Source organism: Pelodiscus sinensis, chromosome 17 (assembly GCF_052426305.1).
Source record: "Pelodiscus sinensis isolate ZL-2025 chromosome 17, ASM5242630v1, whole genome shotgun sequence".
Classification (NCBI taxonomy): Eukaryota; Metazoa; Chordata; order Testudines; family Trionychidae; genus Pelodiscus; species Pelodiscus sinensis.
In genome coordinates this window covers 23,132,650-23,147,320 of record NC_143068.1, presented here as the reverse complement: position 1 = coordinate 23,147,320, position 14,671 = coordinate 23,132,650, and the positions used below count along the sequence as shown (strand labels likewise).

At 44.6% G+C, this 14,671-nt stretch overlaps 1 protein-coding gene across 4 annotated transcripts in view; it reads right to left on the bottom strand.

The window, feature by feature from the left end:
- PREX1 (phosphatidylinositol-3,4,5-trisphosphate dependent Rac exchange factor 1) overlaps window positions 1-14,671 on the bottom strand; it is a 267,990-nt gene that overhangs the window by 94,280 nt on the left and 159,039 nt on the right. For 2 of the 4 annotated variants that reach the window (XM_075901238.2, XM_075901236.2), the window contains exons 8-10: window positions 11,648-11,763; window positions 10,194-10,343; window positions 5,142-5,289 (exon numbers count right to left, since the gene is read on the bottom strand). In XM_075901238.2, the coding sequence (XP_075757353.2) occupies window positions 5,142-5,289; window positions 10,194-10,343; window positions 11,648-11,763 (414 nt within the window). Of the gene's footprint in view, window positions 1-5,141; window positions 5,290-10,193; window positions 10,344-11,647; window positions 11,764-13,996; window positions 14,491-14,671 lie in introns of those variants that run through there. The other 2 variants (XM_075901239.2, XM_075901237.2) reach the window with 2 other exon arrangements.

Here is a 14,671-nt window from a genome sequence, read left to right as displayed (position 1 = left end):
CTGCCACCCAGCCCTCCGCCTCTTCCCGAGACCAGGCTGGCGGCTCCCAGAAGCCTGCCCAGGTCCGCAAGAGGCGGGTGCCCGCCTGGCCTAGTGCGGAGATCGTGGACCTCATCCACGACCTCCGCTCTAGGCACAGAAAAGTGGCCGTCTAGGGCAGGATAGCTGCCAGCCTGGCCACCCAGGAGCAGGTTTGCATGAAAATCAGGATGGTCCAGTGAGACCCCTGACCCTGAGCCCTGAGCTTAGAATGGCAGTACTGGGTCAGACCAAAGGTCCATCTAGCCCAGTAGCCTGTCTGCTGACAGCGGCCAACACTAGGTACCCTGGAGGGGATGGACCGAAGACAACGACCAAGCCATTTGTCTCGTGCCATCCATCTCCAGCCTTCCACAAACAGAGGCCAGGGACACCATTTCTACCCCCCGGCTAATAGCACTCCATGGACCCAACCTCCATGACTTTATCTAACTTCTCTTTAAACTCTGTTCTAGTTGTAGCCTTCTCAGCCTCCGGCAGCAAGGAGTTCCATAGGTTAACAATTTGCTTTGTGAACAACAACTTTCTCTTACTAGTTTGAAGCCTGCTACCCATTCCTTTCCTTTGGTGTCCTCTAGTCCTTCTGTTATGGGAACTAATGAAGAACTTTTCTTTATGCACTCTCTCCACACCACTCATGCTTTTATAGACCTCTATCATATCCCCCCTCCGTCTCCTCTTTTCTAAGCTGAAAAGTCCCAGTCACTTTAGCCTCTCTTCATATGGGACCTGTTCCAAACCCCTGATCATTTTAGTTGCCCTCCCCTCTCCCACTCTCTCTTTTCCCCTCTCCCACCTCCTTTTCCCAGTCTCCCCGAGTTTTGTTTAATAAAGAGAGTTTCTATTTTTGAACACACGTGTCCTTTATTTTGTACATCAGGAAGGGGGGTAGGGACGGGTAAGTGGAAGGAGGTGAGGGAGGAATGGGGTACGAGCCCCCTGATGAGGAGGACTGGGGTGGCTCTGCGGGCTCCTTGGGATGGAAGCTCTCCTGCAGCCCCCCAATTAACCCCCCCCCAAGGATGGCAGCCTGCAGCAAGTGCAGCCGGGCTGATGGCCAAGTGCTGTGATGTGCCCAATGTGGGCACTCATGGCACTCCAAGCCAGGACTGCTTTGCAAGCGGGGCACCCCTGAGAACTGTCTGTCCGGGGTGGGGGTCGGGTCCCTTTAAGCACAGCCCTCGGCTAGCCTGAGACAGAAGCTCCACACTCTAACGGTACGTCTAGACTACATGCCTCTGGCGACAGAGGCATGTAGTTTAGGGTACCGGACATAGTAAAATGAAGCGGAGATTTAAATAATCGCCGCTTCATTTAAATTTACATGGCTGCCGCGCTGAGCCGACAAACAGCTGATCAGCTGTTTGTCGGCTCAGCGCGATAGTCTGGACGCTCCCCTGCCACATCAAAAGTATTTGTCGACCACCCAGGTATGCCTCATCCCAGGAGGTATGCCTCATCCCTCATCCCAGCCATGTAAATTTAAATGAAGCGGCGATTATTTAAATCTCCGCTTCATTTTACTATGTCCGGTACCCTAATCTACATGCCTCTGTCGCCAGAGGCATGTAGTCTAGACGTACCCTAAGTCCTAAGCTGATGCCCTGCCGGCACTGCTTCCAGCCATCCTTAACCTCGGTTCAGGGTCACTCAATGTGGACATGCTAGTTCGAATTAGCAAAACGCTAATTCAAACTAGTTTTTAGTTCTAGATGCACTAGTTCTAATTAGCTTAGTTCGAATTAACTAATTCCAATTAAGTTAGTTCGAATTAGTGCTGTAGTGTAGACATACTCTAAAGTATCACCCATAATCCTGCCCTTTCTGCTTCAATAAAATGCACTTTAAAGCCCTACATATGTGGCCATTCATTCCACTTGTCACCTCAATTGTTGGAAAGCAGTACCAATGGCTAACTTATGCATGGTGGGGAAAAGAGGGTGATTACACACTTTTGCCTCAGCTTAAATAGAGACCATGGATTAGATACTCAGCTCTGCTCAGCTTAGGTGGGGTTGGGAAACATGGGGTAAGAGGTGGGACAAAGCTTCCCTTAAGCCTCCTTGGCACTTGTTGGAGTCCTGGTTTATCCTCATCTTAATTTAGAGCAGCCTTAATTTTAAGTTCTGACAGCCACATACCCTCCCACAACCCCTCAGGTGACTAGGTTTCTGCTCCTCAAGAGAGAGAGAGAAAAATCTTTCCAACCCATTTTGGTTGCTCCAATCTGTCCAGACACATTTGAAAGCTTTTAGGGTTGCTCGCCCCACTACCTTGCAAAATTCAGTAAAGCTCAAGGTCATTTGAGCAATTTACTAAGGTGAGGAAAGAAACAAGTACAGAAAGTAACTGTTGTAGCAAAGACTTTCCTGGCACTGAAGAATCCCTTTCACCGAGTATGATTATTTGCCTGCCTAGATGATTTGCTGGTGTACCTGAAGAGAACGTTGCAAGATGGATTTACTCTCTAATAAATTATTCTTTAGAATCAAATTCCGGAGACAGTCCTATAAATAAATACACTTGATATTTCTCTAACTCGTGATGTGCTGGAGGCCGTTATGGCTAGTTCATGGCGTATCAGTATTATTAGCTTTTCCCTCCGCATGCATGCTTTTGCATTTAGAGTGATTGCTCTAGTGCAGTGAGATGCTGTGTGAGAGAGTCCAAGGGCAGGAGTGAAATGAGTTCAGCAGCCTCAGTCTTATTCCCAGCTGACACCCGCCTGCACCTCAAAACCACCAAATACACAGGCACAATTCAACCTGACAGTCACTTCTTCTTCAAGATTCTGGGCTGGAATGACCAGCAAATATGCAGGTCACCATTGAAATGAATTGTTCATGGCAAGCCCAGGAATGGAACAGTGGGGTTAGGATTGAAATGCATTGGCTGAGCTGTGCTAGGAGCCCAACACTAGAAGAGCAAAGTTGCTTTAGGTCAGGGGTGGAGAACCTCAGGCCTGCGGGTTGCCTGCGGGTTGCATGCAGTGGCTGGATCCAGCCCCTGAGGCTCAGGGCTCCCTCCCCTCAGCTTTGGGGAGCCTGCACTAGCGCTCCAGCCCTCTCCACCATCACGTCCCCTGCCACCCCACCATGGGGCTGGAGCACATAAAATCTACTAGCCTGCCCCCCCCCCTCCCGCCCAAGCTCTGGTGTGGGAGGAGAATGTGGGGAGTGTCTTTCTTCTCCTCAGTCAGGGTGGGTTTTGGTTTGTTTTGGTTTTTTTGCTTCTCACTTGTGTGCAGCCCTAACTGATTTTTCTGTGGGTCAGTGTCTCCTGATCCAAAAAAGGTTCCCTGCCCCTGCTTTAGGTAAAGGCTGAAGTGCACTAGCAAAGCCACTTTTTATGGACATTGGCATCATGTATAAAATAGCAGGGACATCCTAGTTCAGGTACAAGGTGCATTGGTAAGTGTAGGGGGTAGATCCTAGGCCGGGTCAAGATCATGGGGCATTGGCAGAGCTGCCTCAGGTTTCCAAGACTGGAAAACGAGGGTTGTTCCCAGGCCATACTGAGGGCAATGAGCTGCCAAAATTGTGAAACATTTAAAATATCACAAAGCCTATGTCTACCCTGGCAGCTTCTTGTGCAAGAACAGCCGTTCTTGTGCAAAAACTTGCCTGCTGTCTACACTTGCGCAAGTAAATTTACAGTATAGCGTTGTAAAACAGAGCTTCTTCCGAAAGAGTTATTCCTCTCCCCATGAGGAATAAACCCTCTTGTGCAAGAGCTCTTCTACAAGAGGGCAGTGTAAATAGGCAACATGAATTTCTTGTGCAAGAAGTCCCTATGGTTAAAATGGCCATCACAGCTTTCTTGCGCAAGAGAGAATCCACACTGCCATGGATGCTCTTGCGCAAAAGCACATACCAGTGTAGACACGCACTTGTGGAAAGACTTTTTGTGCAAGAAATTTTCCGCAAAACAGTTCTTGAGCAAGAAGCTGCCAGTGTAGACGTAGCCAAGGAGTATGTTTAAAAAGGAAAGGATTAACCAGGAAATTCCACGGATGACTTTTGGAATGAGGTAAAATATGGGGACTCGGCAGAGGAATCAGTAATGTGAGAAGACAAACTTTAGGTCTGGCACTTCAGGCGGTGCATGAACTGGGAAATATTAGAACTCGCCTCACATCTAGAGCCCAAGCTGTCCATGTGAATCTAGCAAAAATAAAAAAAGAGCGAAGTCCTCTCATTCTACCAGGAATTCCAGTCTGTCCATTAGACTGCTGTCTGTCAAGCATAAAGGCACTGAATCACTTCCACTTCACATACACCCAAGGGCTGCTGCATGCAAGCTGCCTCTTTACAGTGACTGGGAACAGGAGGAAGGGGAAGTATCTGGATAAGGTGGCTCTCAAAATTATTTTTCCCAGCTGATAATTTCAACTATAAGCAGCCAAGTATAAAAAGTCTTCTCAGTTCATCAACTCTGACTCTCTGTGAACTGTGCAGGATATTTCCCCACAGTAAGGCTCCCTAATGTCTTATCTAATTTCTTCTTGACTGCCCCCAGTAACGATGCTCTGGCACCTCCATATTGCTTCTTCCAAGACATTAATAATTATTTCCTGAATGAGAGAATTTTCTCCAACTGAAAGTTCTTTTTTATCCCTTACTTCTGCACGACATGAGGTCTCCTGATCAATGTACGTTGTCTCTGGTGCAGCAACTAAAATGAGCACACTCTAGATTTGAAACTGAGACTGGTGTCATTCTGCTGGGCTCAACCCCTGTCCTTTTAAGTATCCCCTTCTGAATAAAAACAGAGCACAGGTGGACTATCAAAAGCATGGGGCGTCTGGGGAAAAAGAGGAGGAGGGGAGCTAGGCTCTTTTCTTATCCCTGCTGTCTATCTGAAATAATTGTTGTGAAATATTCCACAGTGGAATGTGCAGCTATTGTACAGCCTGTGCAGAACACTAAATAGAAATTAATGATTAATTTTAATAAATTGCAGCTGTAATGGGGGTTATGGCCTTTCCAATTAAGCCCCATCAAAGCATGCCTGATCTGCCCTCACAATACCATCCAAAGAAAACCCACAGTCCCTTCTGTTAATTGGCATGAAAGGACCTTTTCAGTCCAAACACCACTTACTTGCCAAGAAAGCACTTCGGGACAGTGCTTAATTTTCTCCTCCTGTCTTTGATAAGGTTCACTTTCTTGTTCATCATCATGTGATACAGCTTCTCTCCTTTCTCCGCAATCATGACGTACGCATCCCTCTCCATTCCCAGTTTCAGACCTGGAATACAAAGCAGGGGTTGCTCCAGACCCTTGCCACCAAAGTGTTCCCTCGGACCCAAAAGTTGAGGCTAACCACATACACAGAGCACCTGCTGCCCATCACACGAGACGATAAGAGTTTATGGGAGAGTCTCATTTGACAAAAATGGGCCCCTTCACAATCTGGATACAAAATGGATGGGCGGTTCAGTGCGCAGGTGAAGTTTGCAGCCTTTCTTCTCTGATTCCCATGGAGAGCACCAGCTCAGAAACAAAGGGCACCAAACACGAGGTCCCAACACATCACACAGAGTGGAATGTTCCCAGGAACATGCACTGAGAACACACACCAGTTGGAACAAGCAAACAAACAAACAAACGCATCACTCCAAATTCATTCTTGGTGCAGCTGTAACTCTCACAAGGCTTTGTTCAAGGTGACAAATCTTGTCAGAACAGATGATTTTGAGAGACTTCCATTAGTTGGAGCCAAAATTCTGTTGACTCTAACTCCAGAAATGACTTAAACCCAGTCTAGACAGGAATGCTGATTCCTCGTCTTGTCCCCAGTAAACAAGCTGTTTACAAATGCCCTTGTGCTTCAGGACACCCCTTAACTCCATATCAAACAGTCAGCCAGAGAGATACTGGATGACTTAGAAAAACTTAAAAAACAACGAATAGTCTTGCATCACCTTAAAGGCTAACAAAGACTACCCCTCTGAAGCTGGATGACTTAGGTGAGTAGTGATGGAATATATGAAGGCTGTCACCTCCTAGCTATTGGTTCACTTATGACCCAGTTTAATTGTGACTGAGAGTTGCAACAATCAGATGGTTGGTTTGAAATGATTCCAGCGCCTAGTGAACATGCATCCACATCACAGCTTGCCTTTCTTATCTTATGGAAGACCGCGGAAACTGTCTTAATGAATGCCCCTGGTATTGAGGCTTAAAGCACTTGCACGGGACAAAGCATGGAGGGTATTTGCAACTCCTGTTGTCTGCACTGTACCTGTCTGGCAATGAACAGGGTACTTCATTTTCCAGGGTTTTTTGGCAACTTTCACCAACTATGCCTTTACTTTACAGACGAAAGCAGCAGCCTCAAAGGCTAGTTAGAGAGGATGCATCATTATCTCTAAAGGATGCTCAGTTTACCCCTTCCAGCCTTATGTTATGCTTGAAGAACTAACAAACAAAAATTAACAGTCATGGCCATCAATTACCACACTGTCTTCAAGTTTCTTTCAAATAGCTATTGCATTTGTTTCACAGACTTGGTTCATGTGCTTAAGCAGTGAGAGTCATATGCAGTATTTCATCCTGCACAGATAGCATTTGTTTCATGTATACAACATCTGCCTAAAAGTTTTGGTTTTGAAGACCTCCTGACTCAATACCGCCTCCCCCTTCCCATGATTCAAATATGCATGCTGTCATGTGTAGGCAAAGCTAATTTGCAGTGTGAACTTGTGATAGAAAACAGCCGGTGTAATAGTACACGTTTCATTCTGGTCTGACATCACTGAATTCCCCAGGCTCTGATGTAAACAGCAGACTGGAATGCACACACTACACAGCTTACTCCGGGATCGCACAGAATTGGGAAGCTCACCAAAGTTTCTAATCCAAACACTGATAGCTCTGTGACCCTGCAAGTATCCTGAGTCAAATGAAGCTTTCCAATAAGGTCTGGAATGTCTGTTACGATTGCCGTGTTTATCCGGCGTTCCTGTCATCAGCTGCCACATCATAAACCAGCATGATGAAAAGCAGCAGAAAAAAGTCACAGAGTCACACAAAAACGCAGAGAAATTTCCATTAACAAATAATTCTACTTCCTAATCTGCGATTGTCTGTATTTTTTTCCTAAGGATTTTGTTATGTATCTGATGTTGCTGTAGTTAAAGAGTTCAGCTACCCCAATGAATGGTTCCTCACCTGAGTCAGGATTCTCTGTTGGGAAGGAATAATAATAATGCTTGATATTTTTCTTTCCACCTGAGGATCGACAAGCATTCTATAAATACTACATTCCACGTGATGACCCCCAAAGTAGAAAAGTATTGGAGTCTGTGTGTAAGCAGAATGGGTTTTTAATTTTTTTTCTATGAGAAAGCTGTTTCAGAGAGATTTGGAAACAAAGCGTACTTGCATGCTTTTTCTATTGTAGGTTTATAAATATTTACCTATAAAACTATGTAGCATATTATAATATGGCTTTTTATATAATCCATGTGTGCATCTATGCATGTGGGTGAAAACAGCTCAGCTCTACAGACATCCCACATGTATCAGCAAAGAGCCTGTATCATTAGGATACTCTAATTTTTAACAGTAGTTCTGCTTTGTCCCCAGTTGTCTCTCCTGTGCCCAAGCATTTATTTAATAATGGTTCTGTCTGTCTCGCCCTGTCTCTTTTGTTTCTTATTAAACCTTTCTCCTCTTTTTTATTGTACTGTACTGCACTGTACATCATTTTATTATGCAGTACTGTGTTAAAATAATTAGGGTAAGGCTTTTCAATGCAGCCTAAGGGATTAAGGCACGTAAATCCAATTAAATTTCAATGGGGTTTGGGTGCCTGTTTGACTTAACATCCTTTGAAATTCTTAGTGAAAATGAGTATCACTTAACATTTATAGGGCTAAGTACAAAACGGGTCTCAGGTTGATCTCAGTTAGTGCCTGGAAGAATTAGGTGGTTATAGCTGTAAATGAGGCCAACTGCATCCATAAAACTGTGCCTGTAGAATGGGAGGACACTTCTAAAGGTCAGGCTTCTAATCTTCAAAGTGCTTTATAAATGTTAACTGGCAACCCCTCTGCCAATGAGTTATTATTCCCATTCTGAAGACAGGGAAACAGGCTAAGAATTCAAATGAGGCTACAGAGGGAGTTGGTGTCAAAATCTTTTCACTCAAGGATTCCTGGCTCTAAGTCCGGTGTTTAGGCTCCATAGACTTTACCTTTCCCTCAGGCTGTGTCTAGATTGCAAAGAAAAGTCAGAAAAAGATATGCAAATTGCGAACCACTATTTGCATATCTTTTTCCGCTTTTCTTTCAGAAGAGGCTTTTCCGAAATTTGGCCCATCTACACAGGGACAAATTTCAGAAAAACCTCCTCTTTCGGAACATCCTTTCTTCCTCATACAATGAGGAATACAGGATGCCGAAAGAATACGTCCACTTTTTCGGAAATTGTTCCGAAAAAGCGGATGTGTTCCTTGGACATGGCATAGATTTTCTGGGATACCTCTGGTATGCCAGAAAAGCTCTGCAATGTAGACATAGCCTCACAGAACACTTCCACAGACAAACATCAGCACAGATTTGTCAGTATTCCTAGGCTAAAAAGCCCAAACATTCCCAAAGATGTTCTCCCTGGATTGTTTTATTTGACTGCACAGACCAAAAACATTTAGGATGACTCCTTGTGAGGATGAGTCTGTAGCACTGCCTGGCAAAAGGCTGTGGTTTTTTCCCCCCTTACAGATTGTTTACAAATAAAATACTTAAAAATCAATTAAGTAAAGACAATATTTTGAAGTGCTTCAATGCATGAAAGAAACTGACAATTTGATTCCTGTAAATACAATGAAGCAGGAGCATTAAAATGCCCATGGGTAAATTAAGAAGTAGATGCTTCTAGTCACTTGATTTTCTTGTCATTAAATTTGGCAATTAAAAACAACTTGTGATGGTGTGCCATCACAGAAGACCCCTTGGGATTGTTCCCTGGTGGCTGATCATACCACTGACACCTGCCTTCTTGCTCTCTGGGCCTCCCCACCAGCCTGTCCTCATGGGCCAGATTCTCTGTTCTCTTCCAGATAAGGCACAGAGTTGGGGTTACTGCCCCCCTGAAGAGCAATTGCAGACTCTGCACCACTTCAGCTCTGGGAGGACACAGTTGCAGGGCACATCACCCAGGAATCCAAGCTTCCAAAGGGATCCATTTCCCAAATAAATCCATCTTTCTTTGTCTAAAAGTTTTACCCAGGAAAAGCTCATGAGGCTGTTTCTTTATCAAAGAGAGAGAGAGATGCACACTGATTGCCCCCCCCAACAATTATTTACACTGGGCCTGATAGTAAACAAAAGTGTTTTTATTTTATTAAGTACAAACAGTGGGATTTAAGTGGTTGCAAGTGAAAACAGACAGATCAACGTAAGTTACTAAAAAAGAAAAAGAAAACGCATAGCTAGTTCTGAGTCACTAAAAAAACTTCTTGTAAGCAGAATCTTATCCTGAAGAGCTATTCCTGTTTCAAGTCTTCACATCAGAGACAAACTATTTTACTTTCACTTGGGTCTCCAGCCCATTTTAGAGTTTTCTTTATATCCTAGGCCAGCTGAAAACACTTGATAACTTTCCCTTGCTTAAACAGACTTTTTGTTGGGGTGGGAATCTTTTGTTCTCCATTCCCCCTACCATGGAAAATGTCCTGGTTCAAAATGGAATCCCAGTACCAGGTGATACGGTCACAAGTCTTACTAGGCCAATTACCTTTGGAATTACAGACAAAGAAGGCTGTTTACAAGTCATTAAGTTGATCACTTAATGATTTTTTTTGGGGGGGGGGGAGGGGAGATCAGTCATGGCTCTCATTAGCACATTTAAAACTATAAACAGTCTCATACTTCATATTTATAACTTTACATACAAGAAAGATACATGTACCAAAATATGATATACAGATCCAGCAGATTTTAACATTAAAATTGATAGGTTACATGAGGTATATTGTCCAAAGCATATTTAAGTCATGTGTATTAATATTTATAAACATTGATAGTCAACCAAACATGTATGCAAGCACCCATGTACACATGCATGCGCACACATGCACACATTCACGTACAGTATGTCTACTATGTGAGTCACTCAGTGCTCTTAGAAGATATACTATCCACTTACTCTCTCTCTGTTCCCTTTCCCTGATTATAGCATCCAGCCATTTCTGTTTGTCCTCCGCAGTCTTGGCCATGCAGACAAACCATTTGTTTTTGGCAGTATTGTGTATCTTCCAGCCATTAGTCACCGTGTAGCCATGGCTGTGATAATCTGCTGCAAAAACACAAAGCACAGACCAGAAAGTGAATGAAAGGCATGGCCCTTTAATGAAAACAAATTAATCCATTGGCCATAATTTCCATATTTAAAATTCTCCGAATTTCACAGATGCTGGCACTTGCAGCTCTTACTGAAGTCCACAGAAGCTAAAGGTGCTTAGCTCCTCTGAAAGTCTAATGGAGGGGTGGGGAACCTAAGGTAGATGTGGCCCCCAAAGCTGCGAGTAGCCCCTGATTTTTCTGTGTGTCCCAATCCAAAAGAAGTTCTCTACTCCTGGTCTAATACTTATGTAGGTTCCTTTCTTTAGTGCACCAAGTTTGGAAACCGTGACAGCCCCTGCCCGGAAATTCCATGCCTGAGCAGCAGTTCCTTGGTCAGCAAGAGTTTGGGCAAGTCTCATTCCAGAAGCCATGTCAATAGAGGAAGTCTGCAGGAGGCTCACCAACGGTTTGAATTCCAGTGAAATTATACTGATATATAGCTATTCTGTACTGGACAATCCCTTTGTGCAAATCCTGTAAACGTGGAGCTCTAGAAACTGAAATTTCTCCTTACCCCTTCAAAAGTAACACATGGCAGTGAACATCTGGAAATGACACACACTCCCTCACACATGGGCACACCATGTTTTCCCAAGAGTTCTCCTCTAGATCAAACAGGGATTCATTCAAGGCACTCCTTATGGCCTGTGTTATGGGGGGGAAGGAGGTGACTACCTGATCACAGTGCTCCCTTCTGGCCTTGGAAGCTATGAATCTATGAACAACCCCCCCTGGTTTCTCTGCTACAAGCAGGCCTGCAGCAGCCTCTTCTAACGTGAATCCCTTTCAGCCTCCATTCTCCATACCCTCAGCCCCAAAGGGGATCCAATTAGTGACACGTTATAATTGGGCCTCATCATACGAGAAGCTTTCAAATGAAAACCCTTGAAAGAAAATATCTAGATCTAAAATATGGCATGAAAAAGAATATGCTCTTTGGCAAGAGTCTTCATTCTGCACCTCGTAGGAATCCACTACTAGCTCCTTCACAGCTTATATTGGAAGCTTTTTGGACAATGTCAGCCCACAAGGACAGTCACATCTGATCACATTTCATTCATGGCAACAAATCCTTTATAAGTGTCTTGATTCCCAAATGACAAAGGAATATAATATTATGTGCTGCTCACCTATGGCCTGAGCCAAAGCCCCTAGGAAGAACCCAACCTGTAATCCAATACAGTAGTTTTGTATTTTGTGGTTTACTAAGAGAGGATATGGACATGTCTGTTCTTAGAAGGAGAAAATAGTTCTTACCTGTTCCATCTTCAACGTTCTCCACTTCCATGACCTCTGTGTTTATTCGGCCCCTGAAGATATAGAGGGATCCGTTGATTGACTTGGTACGTTTAGATGCCTTTTTCCCAGCAACTCTGCAAATAGGAACCAGAAATGCAATTAATAGCTCTGCTTTATCTTTTCCCACAGTAGGGGTGGGCAATAATTTTTGAAGGGGGGTTACTTCACACATTTCTGAAGTGGTTACAGGCTGCCCCAGATGGAACGGGGCTTCAGGCAGAAGAGGCAGGGCCAAGTGGCTTCCCCGCCCACAGACCCTGATTGGCCTGAGGGCAGGGAGAGCATGTGAAGTCTTTGCCCCCCAGCACCTAGAAAGAACCGCCAGCTGTTAAACATAAATAATGTTGCGATAAAAAGAGCTAATCAGTGAATTTTTGTTGAAATGAAAAACAGGTGTCACAGGTGGAGTAGAGAATCAGCAAAGCTTTTGTGAACAATATCTTTCATTTTCCAACTAGAACTAGTGCTAAACACAATTTGGTGATGACCAGATATTTACATGCCATCAGATTGCTACGGGCTGAAATCTTGGAGTCCTTAGATCATTTCCTCAAGGGCACTGAGTTGATTCAAAAAGAGAAGCTCTCCAGACAGCCCTGATGAAGACCTTTGGAGAGACAGCCCATTTCCCCAAAGGAAGCATATTGTTCCTGACATCAGGATGCAGTCTGAACAGCTGCTTCTAACGTAACCAAACAATACTCAGCCCTGAAAACCTGTGCCATCCATTTGTCAGACTTTGCTAGACCCCTGTAAAGCAGGAGTGGGGAATCTTTTTTGGGTCAGGGGCCACTGACCCACAGAAAAATTAATTGGGAGCCACACACAAGTGAGAAGCAAAAAACCAACCAACCAACCAACCAACCAACCAACCAAAAAAAAAAAAAAAAAACCCCACACTGACATGGCCCCAGTGAGGAGAAAGATACTCCCAACATTCCCCTTGTACACCAGAGCCTAAGAGGGCCCAGCCTAATAGATTTTGTGTGCTCCAGACCCGCAGTGGGGCAGCAAGATGGCTGAAGCATCAGTGCAAGAGCCTCAATGCTGGGGGCGGGGAGAAGCTGAGCCTCGAGGGCCAGATCCAGGCAAGCCAGGGGCCACGTCTGGCCCCTGAGCCTGAGGTTCCCCACCCCTGAAAAGATCAAACACCTTTATTTAAAAATCTGGGTCCTGTCTCTGATCCTAGACCCATTTTACAGTAATGTAATTCCACTGAGCTCAAGAAATCTACTTCTGATTCATGCCAGAGTGGGACCCCATGTTTTCCAAAACACAGCAGCAGTGTTTTTTCTTATTGTTGACATTTTACGGAATGTGGTGGGATTCTGATCTCAGTTACACTGGAGTAAATCAGAGGTAATGCCAGTGGAATTAGCCCTGTTAAAGTCAGTATAAGTGAGATCATGTGATTAGGCAGACAGCTCTAACTTTCACGAAATCTGCATCCCATTAATGTGTCAGTTGTTTTTCATGCAGCTGGCTGACGTACAATACTATCACATGTGCATAGGCTTTCATTTCCACTCAGGACTGGATTATAAATAGCAGCTAGACAAGGGAAATATCCAAAATTAAAGTAGCCCTTTACTCCCTAAATAGATCTTTCAGATTACGCAATGCCCAAAAGCTTCTTACTTTGCTTTTTAATGGAAATCATATTCTGGAGATTTGGAGAGTCTATGTTACATTATTAAAGAAAGATAAACAGAACTGATCCGTTGGGGGAACTCAAAGCCTTAGAACAGCCGAACCCAAGCCAGAGTACAGAGTTAGTAATGTCTGCTGTACAAAAACAGACACTTGCTTAAAAAACAGTGGAACATTTTGTTTCCTAAAACTTAGTGTTCCAGGAAAAGTGCATAAGGGGAGGGGTTGTACCAACCTGAACTACAAAGAGCACCAGAGCGAGAAAAAGCTCTTAGACAGGCAGAAATGGAGCTGTGAAAGGCCAAATGCAACATTCTAAGTGTGAGGCTTCCTTCAGGACTGGTTTGTAAAGGGGGAAAAGGAGCGCACTTAGCGGTGAGAAGAGGAAAAGAAATTGGTGAGGGTTATGAAAGGGAATATAATAGGAAGCAAGGAACGAAGAATGAAGCGAAAAATTTGGGGAAGGTGTGGGGGTGAGATCTGAGCCATGAAGAAATGAAAACTGAAAGGAGAATTAAGCCAATAAAACGTGGACTAATTGCTGTAGTAACTATGTCCAGGAAGGGGGAAAGACACAGGAGAAGAGGAGACAGAGGGAGGGGAGGGGGCAAAGGGGAACCAGACTGAGCAGGCTCCAAACGCCTCTGAGGCTCCGACCTTCTCACTGGGCCTGACACAGTCACTGGGAAGGAGAAAACGCTGACAAGGCTCCTCCTGCCCCTGCCCCTGGGTCCCAATTCTCCATGCGGCCCCTACAGAGATCTGGGAAGACGCCACACTGCTACCAAGCCATGGGAATCTCTGCGTTTGCCCTGGCCTTGTGCCTCTATCCTGATTGGCTGTTTTCAGCGTCTCTCTATGAGGTCGTCTCTCTCCCCCAATCAGCTGAAATCCTGCCACAGGCCTTTGTGATGTCACTGCCACCCCACCCTTCCCATGTAAGGCTGGTGTCCTGGCCCTGGCCAGCCCCTCTGGATGTTTGAGGGGTTCCCCTTTGCATGCTGTCAATGCTACATTCGTAATAACAGTCAATACTAAGGCTATGTCTAGACTACACTGAAGTTTCGAAAGAGGATATGCAAATTACATGGGAATTTGCATATCTTCTTCCGATTTCACTTTTGAAAACAGAGCTTTCGATAGTGAAAATAGTCGGGATGCGGTTTTTTTGGCAACTCCCTCCCCTTTTTGAAAAGCCACTCTTCCTCAAAAAATGAGGTTTTTTTTGAAAAAGGGGGGGTTGCCGAAAAAACCGTGTCCCGACTACTTTCACTTTCGAAAGCTCTGTTTTCGAAAGTGAGCTTGGAAGAAGATATGCAAATTCCCGCGGAA